The 21,424-nt window shown below is 36.7% G+C and overlaps 1 protein-coding gene across 6 annotated transcripts in view; it reads right to left on the reverse strand.

Moving 5' to 3' along the window:
• astn1 (astrotactin 1) overlaps positions 1-21,424 on the reverse strand; it is a 486,347-nt gene that overhangs the window by 395,955 nt on the left and 68,968 nt on the right. For all 6 annotated transcript variants that reach the window (XM_038300459.1, XM_038300458.1, XM_038300457.1 and 3 more), the window contains exon 2: positions 1,390-1,571. In XM_038300459.1, coding sequence (XP_038156387.1) covers positions 1,390-1,571 — 182 coding nt within the window. The remainder of the gene's footprint in view (positions 1-1,389; positions 1,572-21,424) is intronic.

The raw sequence follows: 21,424 nt of genomic DNA on the forward strand, positions 1-21,424 counted from the left end.
ATGGAAAATGAAAAAAAAAAAAAAAGCTTTCAAAGGAATTTACCTAAATTGTGCTTAGTGTCAGCTATTCTAACTCAGACCAAGTTAAGAGAACATTTTGGGCCGGATTTATCAAGATCCAATTTTGCGTGCAGTAATTTGCGCTCGCAAACTGGAATTTTGCGCGAGGGGCTGAACCATGGTTTGCGGGGGATTTAACAAGAGTGATTGCGTAACTGGTGGCAGGTGCAAAACTGTTGGAGACGTCCTATTTAAATGATGGTTTTGCGCGTTTTGTGGTTTGCGGCAAAGTAGTTTGTAGTCTGTGCAAACTAGTGCATTAAGAAATTTAAATCTTACAGTGACCCCCCCCCCCCAAAAAAAAAAAATATATTTATATATATATATATATATATATATATATATATATATAAATTAGCAACCTTTATTCCCTAAGGTGGTATGTGGCTGAATTTCTACTTCACTGCAGTAAAAAAAAAAAAAAAACTAGTGTTTTGTATTGGCCTGTGACTGTGGATGAGATTACTGCGCGTATGCATCCCCGCAGCATTTGGCACGTTGCTCCACAGGCCCAGGGGGAGAACCCCGACCCCGTCAGACAGCACTTCGGACAGCACTTCTGAAAAAACGAGATTGGGAGATCACAGCTCTCGCTGCAACCGTACGCTGGAATGACCCAGATGCAAAAAAGTGCAATGTTACAAGGAGTTTTGTGATATCTGGTATTGCGTGGGTCCTCCTCGTGGCTGGCTCCAAATCCATTCGGAGTTCCCCCAACAGTTCCAAAATAGCAATGCTGGATAAACGATATGTTTTGATGATCGTTTCCTTGTTCATTCCAAAAATATTCACACGGAGTGAAAAAATGCGTTCTCTGCGTCTCCTTGCTTCATTTTGATGTCTCCTTCTTGCGACAATAACCGCTGCCATGTGTGCGCAATTACGCATACAGACCATTTGCACCTTCTTTTGAAACGTGTTAAATATAGAGTCAGATACCGTTAGCAAAATTGCTTTCAGGTTTAATAAATCACTTTGCGAGTGCTAAATTAATATATTTACATGTTCTCCTCCCACAAGACGCACTTTTGCGTGTAAACGCCCATTATTGCATATTCATTGCAGAAAAAGTACTAAATGGATAAGAGGCGCTATTTAGCACGTTTTAAAGACCAAATCCTTTTAGCACGCCGTTCATAGATCAGTTTGTACATTTTTTAGCGTGCGCAGTGAAACAACTCACGTTTTTATACACGCAAACCTTTGATAGATCCAGCCCTTTCATTTATGTTTAGATCTCTAACATGTGCCAAAAGAACACATTGTAGTTTAGAAATCGGATGTAATTTCTATTTCATCCTTATCAGTTTCCGACATAAATCTGTTTACCATCACAGAGATGTGTAGTATGCGCATCTCTTCCTTCGAAGAGTCGTTGGCGGGGTCTTCAGTTGGTTCAGGTAGGTTCACACTGCCGTCCTGATGGTGGATGTGAAAAAGAAGTGTCCCATTCTCCAGCCACTGCTGCCGCCAGCGCACCAGAGGGATGTCCTCAGAGTTCCCAGAGATCTCTAGCAAATATAAAACACACCAAGTAAATAATACTGGTACAGTATTACAATATTAATACAGATCTGCAGCAGTCCTATTCTTTTATTTTTTTATTTTTTTACAAATTTAAAATTAAGGAGAGAAATTAATCAATATGAAAGGTAAATGCTAACTTTATTGGAGGATAATATTCAGGATTTTTTACAAGCATTATTTACAGTTTAGAATTTATAATGTTACGAAAATAACCTTTTTAGGCAAACAGTAAAAAAGGCTATACAAATTAAAAGAGTAATAAAGGGGAAAATAATTAGAACATTAGGGCATTTTGATGTTTTTTTATTTTACTGTGTTGCAGTTTTTCATAGCTGCAGATTACACTGTAAAATAATCTATTTGGCCAGGACAAGACTAATCCCTGATGTGAATTCTGAAACTGGTCTGAAATAAAAACCAAATTCTCAGTTCAAAGTAAGTTTGATTTTATGAAGAAAAAAAAAACATCCCAAAATTGTTGAACCCAAGAGACAAAGATGAGTAAATAGAAACGTTAGGGAAGCAGCAGCTCATGAGAAACACAGAGCTGGAGTCGTATCTCGATTTCCTCAACAGTACATTGAACCTCCGGTTTGTTAAATTAGTGATGGATGCAAAAGCCTATAGAGACAGTAAAGAAATAGGAAACATTATAAATGCATGACCGAGCCTCACAGATGGTACTTTGTCATGCAAATATTCTATGTAGCGAAGATGAATCACACTCAATTCTTGAGAGATACTTGGAGACCCTCATTGAAAGAGCTGAGAAGGTAATCTAACTCCAGCTCTGCCACTTGTTCAGCACTACAGAATCCTTTTCAAGCTAAACATACTGCATGTGTAGGACAAGTTTTCTGTCACATTTTCAGGTTCTCTTTTCAGTGCACTGTAACTATTTTTTTCCCTCAGTATCACTGATGCAAACACTTCAAAATAAAGTGATTAGTTCTCAGTTTACTGAGTTTGTCCAGCCACTGTTGTCAGTAGTTATTCTAATTGTATGTAACACATCTTGAAAAGACTACTCTTGCCTTCTCTTGCACCCAGCATGAAAGACCCAATTAACTTCCCACCATGACAATTAAGCTTTAAGAGTTCACCTAGCTATGCATATGCTCAGGAATTTGGGGATCGCTCGCGCTTTATCACTCAAAATAGGAAGAGCTATGTGCCCATCTGACAACTTTCAGTGTTTTAAGAAAACCTTATTCTGCAGATATTTTTTTTCAAACCCCCAAAAACGCACAAAATTTAGGGACAGATTTTACTTGGTTAGAAAAACTTACTAAATCAAGACAATCAAGAAAAAGACATAAATCTAGAAATAAATCAGAAGGGAAAAAAACAAGCAAAATCTTTTTTTTTAAGTATCTGTTAAATATTTGGCTTTAGTGAGCATTGGCTTTTAATTGATAAATGATTACAGCTATTTTCCAAGAAAACCTATTTACAAGCTATTGATTCGAATACTTAATGTATTGTAAACAGTGAGCTTACTTAAATTCCATGAAGGATTACTATGGAAACCACCACTACCGCAAGAGACAATTACTCTAATTGGCACCAAGATCTAGTGTGGCACACTCATCTTTAAAGAAACATGTATCACCATGGCTGGATGTCTATTCAAATCTACTGAATAACACAACAAATAGCCAATAGTTACCGAAGCAGCACTGATGGATACAACAACCAACTGTAATGGATGATGCACTGAATGGAGACAATGCATTAAGAAGTAGCACTGGTAGCACTGGTAATGAATGTATAGATTAACCAGACACTGTATTAGAATGCTTTAAGTACTTAAATGGTTTATGAAGAAAAAAAATCATTTAAAATCTACTCTTTACTGACAAGCTATCAACAATTCACCGTTTTGCAATTTTTGATTGAGGTAATACTGGATTTGACATCTTAGACTGATGTCTCACTGTTTCTTGTCTTGCTATGATATTAAAACACAAATTAAGATATCCAGAATATAAAAACATGTCATAGTTTTGAAATGTACGGATTGCTTTTAAAGATCCTTTGCTTTTTATATTGTGTGCATGTTTGGATTAAGGGTATGGAACTCACAGATTCAGGTGAATGTTAGATTAGATGTAATGTCACGTCTGCTTTAAATTTCTTTCCATTTTTACATATGAAGGGATCAGCATTGTGTTTGCAAGTGACTTTTCAGAGCCAATAGGTTGCATAGTATTCACTGAGGTTAATTTTTATCATTTGGTCACTGCTTCAGATTTTGGGCAAAACTTGCATAATTACCAAAGCAGTGGTGACATTTTTGAGCATGTCCAAATCTCTGTGTCAGCAGGGTATCAAATCGCTGATGCTACAGTACGAGATGTGCAATAGGGTGATGTTTGAGCATTATTTACCATAGGCAGCATATCTCACAGAATTATGCAGTGTGGACATTAAAAGGAAATATGCAGTTCTTTAATGGGGCATTCATTTTAGTGGCATTTTGAGTACAATAAAGTGTACTAGTTCATCCAATAAAAGCTGAAGATTACACATAAAACACTGCTAGTTCACAATGTTGCTTACAGGCTGATCTAAAATCAATGCTGTACAGAATGACTGAAGGTCAAAAGATTAAATATTTAAAAAAATAAAATAAAATAAAAAGCTCCCATAATACTCTGTGTTGAAAATGGTGAGTGTAATAGGGGTTTGGATTGGCACAAATATTTTATTGATGTAGAGAAAGTAGTAGGGGCCTTAGTCATAAAGCTCACAGCCAACTGTAACATGTAAAACTGGATTACAATATCTAAGAAAAATCTCATGCAGGCACCATAATCTGAACGCTTCTCTATTTAAAATGAGGTCAGTAATCTGAATAATGCCATGACTGTGAATTTAGCCAATGCTTGGAACACGTTACAAAAAACAATGCACTGCTAAGCGGCAAAGCACCTTAAGCGCTCAAGTTTGCGAGTCAAAACTAATACAGAAAGGCTACAAGCAGAGCAGAATGGCTTTTTACCTTTATTAAAGGGTCGGTTCATAAATCTATGTGTCTTTCAAACATGGACATTGTTCAGTTTTAGACAATATACATTTTTGCCTGTATTACAAAAAGTGTTCTTAAAGAATAGAGGCAAAAACTTATTCTTACAGGATAAATGATGAATAATATGTAAGCACTCACCAGAGAACATATAATTTTGGCAAAAATCCATGTCTTTGTATAAAGGACTTAAGGACAAAACTTTTGGACACCTACTTAAGGAATGTAAAAATAAACAAATTAAAAGTACATTAATTTTAACATTAGTAGTAACTAAAGCATAATATAGAGCGATTACCTTACAAATACAGTAAAATTCAAACACATTATCAAGTAAATCAGTCTTCAGTGAAATATTTTGGTCTGTTTCTAACTTATCTGATATCATGAAAATGACTTCAAACGTACAGCCATGATCATAAAAGGTGCCTTAAGTGACCGGAAGAAGAAGTAACAGATGGTGAACCCCCCATCATATCCCTGATCTAAACATCAAGGAGTCACAAAGGGATTAGATGACGAGCAAAACCAAAGCCAACATTGCTTTGCATGATTGATTCCAAGTTGTTTGAACAGTCACAAAATAACCATTGTGAATATTCTAATTATTTAAGTTTAAGACATATTTAATTGGAACCAGTGTTGGGCACGTTACTTTGAAAAAGTAATTAGTTATAGTTACTAGTTACTTCTCCCAAAAAGTAACTGAGTTACTAACTGAGTTACTCCACAATAAAAGTAACTAGTTCCTAGTAAAAGTAACTATTGCGTTCACTGCATGAAAAGTGAGATTTTCGTCCCCGTAAACCCCCGTAAACTCCCGCAGATCTGCCTGATTTTCGTCAGTTTCCGACAATTTGCAACCCGTGCTTGTCCGCGTTTGTCGTGCCACAAATTGTCGGAAACGTACCGTGACGTATGTGGAGAGCGATCAGCTGTACTAATGGCCCTAATTAGCATATGAATGCAGCAAACCCGCGCGGCTGGCCAGGTCTGGCTTGAATAACCTACTCAGTATTGGCTGAAACCACTATTCTCAAACAAATGAAATCGCTCGTGATTGGCAGCAAAACCACACGTGGCCACGCCAGGCTTTAATTTTCTTACTGAGTATTGGACGGAACCGCTTCTTTTTAAACAAGTAAAGTCGCTCGTGATTGGTTGGCATATATATATATTTACATATATATATTTATTCATATATATATATATATATTTATTTATTCATTCATATATTTATTCATTCATATGCTGTGTATTTATGTTATCCTACACTACTACACAATTATTATGCTACCATCAAGGACATGAATGAATTTATACAGGAAATGAACATTTGCCAGGAAGCTGTTTATGCAAAGAAAGAGCTTTATTAAAACACACACAACTATATACAACGCGTATCCAAACACATGCGTTTCTAAAAATTAAAAGTCCGTGAACGGTCCGTTTGCTTCCTCGGGGTTGGAGGTAACGGGCAGCATTCCCTCCGAGGCAGGTCCGATGTGCAGACGCCTACTGTGCGTGGCTCTGTACTTCGGCATCGCTTCTAACCGGGACTGCAGCTTAACACAGAGTTCAGAGGGATCCGGCCTACGAAACTGTGGCGACCGTACAATCCATCCAGAGACACCGCTGACGACGGCGGACTTCCAGAGTTCCACTTCCTCATCTGCTAGCACACTCTGCCTCGCTTTCAGCAGCTGAAAAAAAAAAACAATGAATCAGCGCACTGCGTATGGACACAACACATCTATCAATGCACCTGAAAAATAGTCACCAAATAAAGTCTTACCCTCTTTCTTCTGGCCCGACTCCGAGCAGATAGCCTCCGCACGCAGCGTGTTGGCTGGCAGCGTATATCTGAAGCTCCTGCGTACCGTCTGAAAATACGTCTTACAGGCAGCTGGAAAACAATTAAATGAGAGTGGTATAAATAAAAAATCAAACGCAGGTCACAGTAACAAGGAAGGAGAAAACATTAAAACAAGTCACTTACACACAATGTCGTCTTTATCATCATCGTGCAAATCTGGACTTGCTGATTATGGCTCCGAGCAAAAAGGAGGTCTGTGAAAACAAAATGTAAAGCTATGATCGGTATCCATTACCTTTTACCGCAGAATGAAAGCATATTCTTTAAATCTTACCCTTGCTCCGGTTCATAGCGCCTGCAATTAGTCTCCGAGTTGTTAAGACGGCGTACTGCTTCCTGTAAATCACAAAAAATGCACTTTAATAAAGCTTGTTCTTGCAAGGCTAGGCTAGATAGGCTAATAGCTAGGCTGCTATTAGCCATAGCTCAGGCTAGGCCGCTTTTAGCTTAGCAGGCAGTAATCGAACATATATTTACCGCTAGCATCTCTTCTTTGAGTTCGTCTTGTTCGATGCAGAGTCGCCATCGCGTCCAAGAAGAGTTTTACCCCGAAATCCCACATACTCCGTCTGCGCTCCGCTCCGCTCCGCCCCGCTGCGCTCCAGACCGGCTGCAAAAAGCAAAGCCTACAGCCGCCGCTGTGGCTCCGTCCCCTCCTCTCTGAGTTCCTTGGAGATCGTAGAGGGCATGCGCCAGATGAACCAGGGTTTCCGCGGATCATTAAAAATAATTACAATTCATAATTCTTTTTTTAATCAAGGCCTTAATTGGCACTAAAATTAATTAAATATGTTTATCGTTGCATTTATGATTCTTTAATAAAAATGCTTCTAAAAACAATGTCGTCAGATATTATATCGCTATTAATTTGCGTGGAACTGTTTATAAAGCCGTATGTTCGGAAAGGAAGCTCGAGGCGGAGAAAAAGCTAGAGAATATATATACGTATATATGTGTGTGTGTGTGTGTGTGTGTGTGTGTGTTTACATACATACAGGAGTCATGGAACTCTGCTTGCAGCTCCTTCATATTTCATGTACACTAATAACTTGGGTACATGGTTCTTGTTGATGGCATTAAAATCATTTCTAATAGCATTAAAATAGCATTAAATTAGAGTCACTCATTCCTGTATGAACCCTGTGAGCGCTTAATTTAATATGACATATTAAAAAAATCCCACCATCATCCAGCATATGTTCAGTTTCTGCCCAAATATATATATATATATTTTTGTAGATTTTTGTAACAGAGATAAGGATAATTCAAAACTGCTTTTTTTTTTTATGAACTTGTTCTCTACAACTTAGCATCTCTTTTCATTCCTGTAATAAGAAGTTTCTTTTAACTGGATTTGATTAAACTTTAAGTCCCTCGGTATAAAATAAATATTTTAATGGAGATGAGAAATCTGCTTCCTGGTTGGTGAATAACCAATAGTCTGGATCCAATCATTTAAATAAACGGTGTTAGTTTTTTTTTTTTTTTTTTTAGATATTTATAAGAATTGTGCTATAATTTCTAGTCACCAATCTGTTGCTGCTATATTTTAATTTGACGAACCGGAATTTGTCGATGTTCTTTTTCCTGTTTGGTGCAATTGCAATTGCGGATCTTGACCTGGCCAGACCGTATGACCACAGTGTACCAATCTTCTGATGGCTACTTCCAACAGGATAATGCGCCATGTTATAAAGTGAATCATCTCAGACTCATTTCTTGAAACTTTTCCACTTAAGTAATTGTGAATTGAGCATATTGACAGACAATATTTTATTTTTTATCTTAAATGCAAATTTTTTTAAAAATAATTACTGCTCTAAATGTATTGCTCTGTCAGCTAAAGATCTGTTTTGGTCTCTATACTTTAATTAAATAAATCAATTCAAGCTAAAATGTGAGAGGCTATACTAAGCCTGATCTCTTTGTATCAGAGATTTTCTTCCTCAGAAAGATGTCACTTGGGGTAAAACCCCCCCTGCAACCCTGGTTTGCATTTGTATAGCTCACAGCATGTTCATTTACATGTTAAAGCCTCCCCTAGAATTCCATGGGGGGGAGGCATGGGGGGAACACTGCCTAAGAAATTCCACGTCAATTTCTGACAATTTACGGGAGTTTTCGACGAAGCCTGCAAATTGCCGTAAACTGCCGCTAACCTCAAGTTCCACGACAATCTACAGTGCCGTATATTGACGAAAATCCCACTTTTCATGCAGTGTAGTCTGTCAGAAATCATATTCTATACTATGTAGAGAAACTGTACGTATATGGCTGCTAAAATAGGATTTTACTTTATCAAAAGCACATTGCAAAAAATGTGTGGTAAACATTGATGGAGGTTTAGAAGATCCCCAACGTCATAAGCCATTAGCAATTTGCAGGATAGTGTTGATATAAAGCAATAAAATATCAAAGCTCTCCCACGTTGTAAAATCTACTTCAAAATCTATAACCTTCGATATATATATATATATATATATATATATATATATATATATATATATATATATATATATATATATATATATATATATATATATATATATACACACATATATAAACACAGAGTAACCTAATGCCACACAGCACTTTTACATTGATCAGACCAAAGATATATAGCTCCAAGCGAGACTTTACTGCTGATCACGAGCTTTTACAGCCCAGTTTGAAAAACTTCAGAATCAAATTACACAGCCGTTTCAGCTGCACCTTGTGAATGCTAAAGAGCTGAAAGCTTAAAAAAGATCTGTTAATGTCATTCTCCTAACCAAACGAATCAACATAGTAGTAAAAATTTCAGCCTTAGTATATTTTTGAATTGATACACTAAGCTGATTTAACCAGTTACTGACTGTCATAGGAACCTCTAATGAAGTTACAAAACAGTTTATTTTGTTTCTTCAAAGATGAAAATAGGATATCCAAATTTTCCCTAGCTAACGATTCAGATTTCGGTAAAGGATCTATATTTTCTCAGTAAAAAAACATGGAGAGTATTGCTTTATTAATGCAAATTGTATAAATGGTTTATATGAAAGTCTCCTTTGGAATATTAGTAAAAGCTTGTTTTTGAGACTAGCTTTTCAGGAGCAAGCAGTGATGTTGCCGCTTCACCATTATATTTCATTAACAATAACACATACCATCAAAGCTAAGAAATAAACAAATAAAAATACTGCTCTACTCACCCTCTTGAAATGGCTCAAGGGATATTGTTAAAATAACTAATAACTAGTGTAATCTGTACAAAAACTAAAGATTGCAATTCACTGATAAAATTGTAATTAGTGAAACCCTAAAAGGAAAAGTCCGGGTTTACCCGTTTCATAGAAACTAAGTACAATTTGAAACAATGTACCATTAGTCCTTCAATTTTAAGAAATGTAGAGTGTAGGAAGAGCACATTATAGAAAAGGGTATGAGTGGCTTTCTACTCAGAAAAACTGATTTTAGGATGAGTTCTAGCTTCAAGATTTTCTCTTTTTGCCACTGCTGATAAATTTAAATTAAGTAAAAAAAAAAAAGAAAAAGTCAATTGTGGACTGCATGTTGATGCCACAATTGTTGCCTTGCGGCAAGAAGGTCTCGGGTTTGATCCCTGCCATAGGGGTTTCTGCACAAGGTTTACATGTTTTCCCTGGGTTCTCCCCAGGCACTCTGGCTTATTCCCACAGACCAAAAACATGACTTTTAGATAAACTGGTATCTCTCAAAGTTTTGCAGGTGTGTATGATTATATTAGTTACCCTGTGATGAACTGGAAACCTGACCCGGGTGTCGCCTATGTTTCACAAATAGATTGTTGAAGATATGCATCAGTGACTCTGACAGACAAGTAGTAAAAGATGGTTAGATGGAGGTTCATTGTCATACTGGCTCAACCAAAATCTTACAAGCCATGCCATGATATTTACATGAGGTAAAACATGTTATTGCTCCTACAATATATTTCTATGCTAGTGTAGAAACAGTAAAAAAATGGATATGCGAAAGAACTACACTGCAGTGAATGTTTAAATTCAAAAATGTATATATTTTACAAAATTTAAGGAGGTCCCACTCAGATGTTGCAAGAATGCCCTGGTAAATATTTCAGCTAATAATTGGGGGCCATGCATAAATTGTTTGCAGCAGTGAACCTTTTTCCACAGATACAGCAAACAACAAAAAAAGCAAGATGGTGACATGACGGAAAAAGTCTGTGTAAAGTTTAGACACTTTTTGTTACCTCTGAGGACATGACAAAAGACCATGGTGCTCAAGGAGCAAATTTTTTATTCATGTTTAATCCTATGTCGTATAAAAATAATGCAGCAAGATACTGTATTTTGCAAGATAGGATCATGTTATTCAGCAGTCTACATTGTTTGTTTACAACTGGCTATAGGCTTTGCCACATAAATTGAAATTAAGGCTTAAAATGATTTCCTTTCTTAGTTAAAAGGGGATAAGTTCTGCATGCCACATGACCAAAATAGGCTAACATGTTTACAGTATATTACATTGTTATATTAGAAATGTTAAAAATGCTTTGGCTTAATAAACACAGAGCTACATCAGGTATCCTTACAGAAAGTCTTTGGAGTAAAGATATAATTGCCAAAAGGTACAGAAGCTGCACTAGTTGTATTGTAATACTTACAGTAGTAGCCATTCAACATTTCACAGCTTTCCTTTATGGGCCCTTGGCTGGTCCCCTACAATTCATTTTTTAAGCATCAGTATTTGTACTAAAATATTCTGTCATGATTTGTGGACATTAAGATCTAAACAGAAATGTCATCTTCTGGTCAGACCCTGTAATTCAGTGAAGGGCAGAGTCAGAGTAAAAAAAATATGCACGCCCAGGAGAAGGAGGGGGTCACACCAGTGGCTGGAAGTTGGTGGGGATTTTGCTGGGAGTTGCAGGAAAGTGGGCTGCCATTCAGCTGGTGTTTGACTGGGAAGGACCATTTTGAATGGCTGCTACTGTATACCAAACCAGTGAGTGACGTAGTAAGAAAGAAAATAAGGAAGGAGGAGGAAGGTAGAGGAGCATGGTGTAAACAATGAATGGAGGAGAGAGAGAAAAGTCCTGCTGCATAAAACTGGTTCAGTTAATCTGAACTTTCAATATGTGAGCCTGATTTAAAAAAAGCTTTCCTGTCCCTTCTCCGATATGCATTTAAAGTAGCTATCAAACTGATAGCATTCATTGTTGGATGGTAAACTCATTCTCTTGGCATCATCCATGTAAGCACTTACATGCCCTAAACTATTTATGATAATAGCTAATAGCATTAATATTTTGTGCACATGCAATACATGCATACAATTACAATTCAGTGCTTCACCTCACATTGTACAAGCATCAAATCTTCTTGTCAGACATCCCATTAGGCTGATTATTTGCTTTTGTTGTATTACTTTTCATGTATTAGTTTTTTGTTGTATAATGGCCAGAACCTTTTTAAAGATTATAACCTGTTTACAAAAAAAAAAAAACACTTTGCTTTTTTTCTTTGATATCACTCTGTATATATGTGGGTAGGTATTTGTCTTTTTTAAAACTGTGATAGTTTAACAAGATTAAGTTTGACAATAACCGATCCCCCAACACTACAGTGACAAAGGAGTTCCCTCTACCCATAAATAAGATTTGAGAGTCTTGGCTGGTTTTACCCTAAATGCAAATCATGTGCCTCAATGTGACAGGGCACTTTTTAAAAAGTGTGCGTGCTCTCCCTCGAGACTAGTTTGCCATGAGAGCTTGAGTAATGAGACCACCATTGTATACGACTGCATTCAGCGTCACACAGCAGAGAAGAACAAGAAAAAAAGAAAGAAAAAATAAGGATGGAGGGTAAGATGGAAAAGCAAAAAAGGGAGAAGAAGAATAGAGGAGGGAAAGGGAAGAAAAACACAGAGTAGCCACTCACTACATTTTAAGTAAATCAAAATAATCTGATTACACCGCATTACTCGTTTACCTTCCCTGAATGTAGATTTGCTGGATCATTTAGCCTGAAAGAGTTTTGGTACCTTTCAAACTTAATGAAAGTAGAATGTTTAACATTTAAAAAGCCACACATTTAATCCAGGCTTAAGGAAATTGATAAATTCTCAAGATCTATTCTTTTATAAAGATATTGTATGGAATAATATTTTCAATCACTTACTTTGCAACAATTTGTAAATTATTTATTTCTTTTTACACATACACTGAAAATAATCACCTGGGTGTAGACCAACCAAACCTGGAAACCTAGATTGATCATATGTGGCACTCAGGTTTAGTTCAACATATTATCAATCTCAGTCTGCTCCCAGTCACTCGTATGGGGAGAGGAGGGCTGTTCAGCAGAACCTTTCAAGCTGACTGCTCAAAAGCGACACCTATTGCCTGCCTACCAAAATTAGGTTTTAGCCAATCACAGAAACAAATGACATAGGGGCAGATGCCAGGAGGAACCACAGCATCTTCCACATTTATGCACTTGCTGTTTTTATTTTAAAGAGGAAATTGTGGATTCTGACAGATGTGACAGCAGCTGCTATACAAATATCCCGCTCGTAGCCATGTTTCTTTCGATTTGAATGTGGGCTTGGCAGCTCTTGCCTTTGTCTGGAACAGTAAAAGATAGGTTCTGTGATTTTTAACTCGCAAATATCTCAATAATTGAGCTTGCATGCAAAGATAGAACTAAACTAATAGAAAATGTTTCAGTTGAAACATGGATTGTTTTACCTACCCTTTACCCAGATATCAAGATGCATTTGTTAAACTATCACTTCGCACTTAATTTGTAAATAAAAAACAAATTTGAAGTTTTCAAGATGTTTACTGTATTATAAATCAAACAACTTAAAATGTATTTTTTTTGTCTGCAAACTGAATCTGAATGGCGCATATTTTTCGATAAGTCACATAAATTTCATATATTAATCCCCGGTACTAAAACACACATCCTTTAATAATCGCTACGGTTTGCTTTCACAGACAAAATGTATGCATATTGTGCATACAATAATGCATATTGTTAAAAGCCCCAAAAATGACTAGAGCTGTATAAAAGTATAATCCAGTCAAGACATTTGTGTTCATAAAATAATAATAATTGTATTTACATTTTAAATAAAAATTTACATTTTAAAGAAATCTCTTATCGGTGTTAAAACTGTTCCAAGTTTACAGTATAACAAAATCAACAAATAATATTCCGTAAAAATTAAAAAAATATCCACTGGACTTGGTTTTCAAGATTTGAAGACGTTTCGCCACCTCTCCAGGAAGCTTTCTCAATTCAAATGTCTGGATCCGCAGTGAGTTTGAGTCTTATATAGACAAAGCCTTGTATCGCTTGGAAACATGCAATGGAAACCGATGAATGGGTCGTTAGTTCCATCGTTAGCCTGTAATATCTGAACCTGTCTATGATTCTACGGGTCGGTCGTTAAAGGGGGGATTGTCATTAAGGGGGGGATTGTCTCCTGTAATGCCTGAAACCTGTCTATGATTGTTAAGGGTTGGTCGTTTTAGACATGATCCCTTCCAGATATCACCAAACCCCCCACCCCATCACAGAGGAACGAGTTCCAGTATTCCAGTTCCAGTATTGTTCACCGCTCCAGCCGGTGAACAATACCTCCTTAACGACCAACCCTTAACAATCATAGACAGGTTTCAGGTATTACAGGAGACAATCCCCCCCTTAATGACAATCCCCCCTTTAACGACCGACCCCTAGAATCATAGACAGGTTCAGATATTACAGGCTAACGATGGAACTAACGACCCATTCATCGGTTTCCATTGCATGTTTCCAAGCGATACAAGGCGTTGTCTATATAAGACTCAAACTCACTGCGGATCCAGACATTTGAATTGAGAAAGCTTCCTGGAGAGGTGGCGAAACGTCTTCAAATCTTGAAAACCAAGTCCAGTGGATATTTTTTTAATTTTTACGGAATGACTATGACCTGGATGACTGAGAACCTTCATCAACAAATAATAATAAAAAACAAAATTAAAATCAGCTATTAAAAATCCCTTTGAAATATGAATGTCTTCAGGCCTTTCTTAAAGACCCAAACAGTTTGTAATTTAAACTTCCAAATTTTCATAAAAATGTGAAATATTGCTCTGTATTTCTGCTTTTGCATAGCAACTCACCAACGTTTTAATTGAAATTGGTTGTAATTGTGATCAACTAGTAGGTAATAGGTTAAGCAACTTCGCTGCCAGTTAGGACAACTAAACATGGGTAATATAGCAAACCTGGATAAGACATGATCACTATATATTGGATTAAAATTCCTTTATTTTGAATATAAATACAAATAAAAAGAAACTTTTCTCTATACATGAAAACTAATATTTATTTTAAATAATCTTTTTGTCAAAAAGGAGTAAGCAGATGTAAAATTATGTTCATACTCTCTTTTAAATTGATAATGTTAAATGAAATGTATTTATTCCAAACTTTAGTAATTTACCATGATCATTGCTACAGTACCACTTTTTAAGAACAAGCTTTTATCAAGACAGACATTATGCAAAGATAAGACTTTCATCTTATACTCTCTAAAAATGGGCTTTATATTTTGTTTTTGTTTTTCCAATTCATTTTTTATCTGTGGTTTGTTTTAATATATCCCTCAGTCTACTTCACTCTTCTGATCCACCCACGAGCGCTATGCCCTAAAAGGTTTATCTCTCCTCTCGGATCATAAACATATAAAACAAAGTGTTGTTTTATGGGAAAGACCTGGTACATGCGTATAATGACTTAGTATTGGCAATGGATAAAGCAGTGTGTTTGCAAATGCTTAGTTTAAAAAAAAGACAACCCAAGTACTAGAGAAATTATTGTGTTTTTACCCGTTTTTTTTTTTGTTAGTTACTCAAATTTAATTTCAGTTTTGCTGTTAATGCCACACATACAATAAAATTAAAATCCTGATCCTCACAGACTGATGGTGCAGCAAACAAGCCATATCTGAAATGCAATAATAAAACTGCATGCAACAAGTTGATAAATAAAATGATTGGATAAAAAAAGAGATGGGTGCCATTCCTGACTTGTTTATATGTTTATGTCAAGGTTGTTTTCTACCAAAGTACAGCTGTTTCATAGATAGAACAAAGCCGACCCCTGGAGAGGGAAAGAGAGAAGAAGGTGGGTAAAGGTCCAGAGATTTGTTTGTGCTAGGGGCTGAAGGGAGATGGGGCACAGAGCTGGGAGACAACTGGCTTCCTTCCTGAAGGCAGCAGGGTGAAGAGGCTGTCAGATGGGTGGGAGGGCTCACCTGCAGTCTGAGGGCTTTGAGGATGAGACGGGTGTTATATGTCCACAAGGGAGGGGCATAAAGGATTTCCTATGCTGCTTTTTACATGTACTGCATAGTGTTATAGCAAAACACAGTGATGGCACAATAACATACTGTACAGAGATGCAGGATGCTCCAGAATAGTTACTCTGTAGAAAGAGCCTGTAGACCATTAACGCCTACATTTCCTCCGGATAGTGTAGGTGTTAATGGCCTTTCCCAGCCAGTCGTAGTGTTCGTGTTCAATGACAAGTCTTAAGAGATGTGCACACCCAGAAAATTGGTGCTGGTCATTCTCTGCACAGCAGCATTTTCAATTGTCAGTGGTTGTTATGAGGTATTGTACTGGAGGTGTTGCTGCAAACCTGAACTAGACCTACTTGATTAGTCTGTCAAGAAATCCAACACCCAGTTTCATAGTGAAGTATTGAGCAGTATTTGGTCAACTTCTTGAATGGAATGTTGGTAATGGTAATGTTTAAAACCGAGCTGAATTCTATGACCAGTATCCCAATAAATTTTTTTGCACCATGCTTTTTTTTTCTTCTTCTTCCTCCACACTGTGTAAATTAGATCACTGCTGTACTGTAAGGAATGGAAATGTCATGAAAGCTGTACAAAACAAAATTTCGTCTTGCACACACTGTGTATACAAAATGACAATAAACGTTGTCTAAGTCAAAGTCTACATAATAGTCTTTCATTTCCAGGTGTGTGAGGGCTGAGCGGAGAGCGCTGAGGTGAAATCATCAATCGAGTAAACTTGATTGTGTCCAGCGAGCTGGGTGGGAGACAGATCTCTGCCTGTCTTGTATAAAGAGGTCATATTTAAATCCTGGTCAAGCAGATTTCATAACAAATACACAAATAATATATAATTTTTTTATAAGGATCGTTGTGTAATTACTGTATGGTCTTTGAAAACAGCTGTCTCATGATGATCAGCAAGTAATAATGTTAATAATCTAAAAGTATTTTGGAACTGTTTATCCCATATCTCTATTAGTTGACAAAAAAAGATGGCTTTGGGATTTCAAATGGAACTCTTAAGTTCAGTATCTGTCTGAAAAAAATCAAGAACATAAGACCCTGTAATCATTCCCAGATCCCCTTCCAGTTTACCCTGTTAACAGGCCACACCAAAATCACCAAAAATTATTTAGAAATGCCTAAAAAAAATATATATATATATAAAAACATTGTTGTCCTTATTCTAAAATACAGCTCTGCTTGGATGACTTTTTAAATTCTTAAGCTGTATATGTTTGTTAATGTGTAATGCAGGACAAGCTAAAACACATCTGTTTTTGGAAACCATGGAAACAAGCTTTTAATAGATCATGGAAACCATCACTCTAAGAGTAAGTTCATAATACAAGTTTATGCTCTACAGTTTTCATGCATCATCTTTTATAAGAAAATATTTTCAGAAAAGGAAATATGGTTATTTGAATTATGATAATGTAGAAACTCATGAAATGAAAATAGAAGTATGCCGAATATCAAAGAGGGGACTCTTGTGGGTGAAGCCCAGAGTATTTTATATAACAAACATTAGACTAAACTATACTCTATATACTTGATATCGCAAAAAAAAAACATTAAAACATTAGGATTTGCCAGAATTGTATTAAGCTTTTTATGTTGAAAATGCACTGGGAGCTTTGAGATGACTTTGTTCTATTATGCTATTCTTAATTTACATCTCAGTAGGTGATATGTTTTACAGCAGTTCACATGAAAAATATAAAATAAAGCCTTAACCTCCCTTAAGGATATAACACTGAATGCAATAGCTGCAACCAATTTAGGTTTAGGAAATTGGCACGATAGGCCTAAACAACATGAAACATACATACATTAGTAAATAAATAATACACAAGCTAAAATTAAAAACTGTTTTCAGGGACCACACTAGCTAAAAAGCAGGAAAAACACAGCTGTCAAAAACCCTTTGCCTAGAGTTTTTGACAGCTGTTTTTGACATGAATTAATTCATGGTTACACTTATTCTTAAAAAACACGATGAACCCTGAACTGGGATCAGAACATGCAGCTTTGCTACTGACATTTACAAGGTATTTTAGGTTTGCTTAGTGACCTACATTAGTTGATATCTGAGGAACATGTGGCTTGCATCCAAAATATGTTATTACAAAATCTGTAATCTATGAATCTTGGATACATTAAGCTGTAAAAAAACACAAATAGTTCAAAGATTCAAATCATCAGGACAGGACAGTTGACATTTAGGATTATTCAGAAGAGGATAACCTTGATCCTAACCAAGGAGGCTGACAATATCTGAAATATATCCACCATTTTGCTGGCTATGACAGTCATTAAAGCAAACAGTGTAAAGTAAAATACAAATAAAAAAATCCCACAAGAAGATAACTGCCCTTCTGACATGGTTGTACTTTCCCTTGCTAATAAAATTCAGTTTAAAAAAACAGAATCCAGCCTATCGGATTAAAATTAAATCAAGTTAAACCAGTGGGTAAATTGAAATAAATTGAGAGAAATCGACAAATAAAACCATACATGTGTTTTACTCTGAATTAGATGGATATCAGATTAAGGCTTATCATCTCTTTACCTTTCATTCAGCACTGTAAGCAAACTGTAAAGCGGTGGACTTAAACTAAAATCCTCAAGAGTCAATGTCCTGTAACTTTCAGATCTGCACCTTGACCTTAACACCTGAACTACATGGCTTAACTAATTCACCAGCATGCAGTCGGTATGCAGAGCTCTGCTAATGAGCTCATGTTGGATTTAGGTGTGTTGAAACAAAGACAGCTAAGCTGCAGGATGGCGTCCATTGAGGACTACAGTTTGAGAACACTGCTGTAAAGGATCCCGAAATTCTCTTTTTTTTTTCTGTAGAAGCACCATTTTCAGCAGTTTCTCGACACACTTAATAACTAATGGTCTAAAATCATTAAAGACTTTGCAGGGGGAGTGTTTGGGCAATGGAACCACTACGGACCGTTTCTAAATTCTAGGAACGTTCTGTTGAGTTAGGGAAAGATAGAAAAAAGTGATGAAACAGAGAAGAAAGCTGCTCAGCACAGTGGATGAGAACAGCTGCAGATTTTATTAGACCACAGATCCTTTCTCGCTTTGACATGCCTGAAATAGTCATTATAACTGATATCAAATTATAAAAAAAAAAGTGTGTCCACAGTAGTGGAAATGGAATTTCTAGTCCTGTATGATATTGCCAAAATGAGGTGTAATAAATCTCACATAAGACATGTTACACTACTGTGCAAGCTGCATGCCACATTTTAATGATCCAGTAAAACCTCGAAACATTTTTTTTTCCTTTATACCAACCATAGTATTCATTCAAAGCAGCATTTATTTGTTTCTGTCTTTCAAGCTGCATCTTTAAATGGAGTTATTTTGCCATTAGGTAAGTACATTATGCCGTAAGATTTTTGTGACAGTTACATTAACTTTGCAGCACGTCTGCATGTTCGCAAAGAAATGGGACACAAATTTGAATAATTTCACACATCTTTTTTCCCTAAATTACACAAAAAAAACTAATTGCTGGAACACTTTTAAATGTTAAAAGCTGAGAATTGGACAAAAACAGAAACAAATATATTCTTGTATGTTGTTTTGATTGCACACAAGTTCAATAATGAAACATATGGGATAGAATAATGAAGTCTTTACATTATCACGTAAAATATTTTTTCTTTAGCAGGCATGGAAGATGTGTGTCTCATTAAAGCCAATGAAACATTTGGTGACAGGAAATCCAAGAAAATAAAGCCAGATTTGAATATGAGCATGGCGTGCAGCTGAAAATTTAATGTGAAGATATTGACCGAGACGTTCAGCACTAATGAGACAGTCGAAGAGATCTGATAAGGGGAGATCAGGAGCTAAACAACCATCTGAGAGAAGTGCTGTTTTTTGACGGCTGTTTACCCAGTGGGACAGGAGGGAAGCAACGAGAAGACCATATGGCCACGGAGCTATGTGCTTGAGCTGGGATTTAATAGCACCAGATAGATGTATGTGTGTGGGTGTGTGTTATGGTGAAAAGCAGTGATGACTGGAGCTATTCTGCTCACATCCTCCTGCAGTGTCGGAGGAAGCTGGCCTCTCTTACTTCTGGTTTCACTGTGTTAGTAGAATGGGTGGAAAATAAGAGGTAAGGATGTTAAAACCCAAGCGCACAAATGATTGGGTTAAGCAAAGATACAGAACAAATAGACAACAAAATCTGAGTAAAATCTGACTTTAAAAGGGTTTATAATGCACTACTACCTTAACATGTTTGTGAGCCTTCACACAAAATACTATAACTGTATATTAAAAAGAAATCTAGAAGCTTCAGCTATGTCAGGAAGTATTTGGAGATATATTCCAAATACCATCCTGTTTAGTATACACTCTGTGTAACCAAAATGACAATAAAGTTTGTCTAAGTCTAAGACCATTCATAAGGGATGTCTGAGATCCTATACCATATAATTCTAGAATAATAAAACTTTCTTATAGCATTTTTCATTAAACTGAAAAAATGTCTTGCCAAGTGCAACCCAATTGCTGAAAACATTTGAGATTTCTCTAATGAAGCCGAGATAGAAAAAAGCTTTAAGACACATTGATCTGTCTATCAATCGCACGCTCCATCCATCCGGCCACGCGATACTTGGAACTCCTGCACTTGAGAGTGCCACATTTGGAGGTGCTGATCCTCATCCCCACCACTTCACAATCGGCTGCAAACCGCCCAAGTGCATGCCAAAGGTCCTGGTTTGATGAGACCGACAGGACAACATCATCCTCAAACAGCAGAACTTACAGGTGCTGGTCATAAAATTAGAATATCATGAAAAAGTAGATTGATTTCAGTAATTCCATTTAAAAAGTGAAACTTGTATATTATATTCATACATTACATACAAACTCATATATTTCAGATGTTTATTTTGTTTAATTTTGATGATTACAAATGACAACAAATGAAAATCTCAAATTCATCATATCAGAAAATTAGAATATTGTGAAAAGGTTCAAAATTGATGGCCCCTGGTGCCACACTCTAATCAGCTAATTAACTCAAACCACCTGCAAAAGCCTTTAAATGGTCTTTCAGTCTAGTTCTATAGGCTACACAATCATGGGGAAGACTGCTGACTTGACAGTTGTCCAAAAGACGACCATCGACACCTTGCACAAGGAGGGCAAGACACAAAAGGTCATCGCTAAAGAGGCTGGCTGTTCACAGAGCTCAGTGTCCAAGCACATTAATAGAGAGGCGAAGGGAAGGAAAAGATGTGGTCGAAAAAAGTGTACAAGCAAGAGAGATAACCGCACCCTGGAGAGGATTGTGAAACAAAACCCATTCAAAAATGTGGGGGAGATTCACAAAGAGTGGACTGCAGCTGGAGTGAGTGCTTCAAGAACCACCACACACAGACGTATGAAAGACATGGGTTTCTGCTGTCGCATTCCTTGTGTCAAGCCACTCTTGAACCACAGACAGCGTCAGAAGCGTCTTGCCTGGGCTAAAGAGAAACAGGACTGGACTGCTGGTGAGTGGTCCAAAGTCATGTTCTCTGATGAAAGTAAATTTTGCATTTCCTTTGGAA

The sequence above is a fragment of the Cyprinodon tularosa genome, unplaced genomic scaffold, assembly GCF_016077235.1.
Source record: "Cyprinodon tularosa strain WSP-4 unplaced genomic scaffold, ASM1607723v1 ctg45, whole genome shotgun sequence".
In the NCBI taxonomy this organism is placed as follows: domain Eukaryota; kingdom Metazoa; phylum Chordata; class Actinopteri; order Cyprinodontiformes; family Cyprinodontidae; genus Cyprinodon; species Cyprinodon tularosa.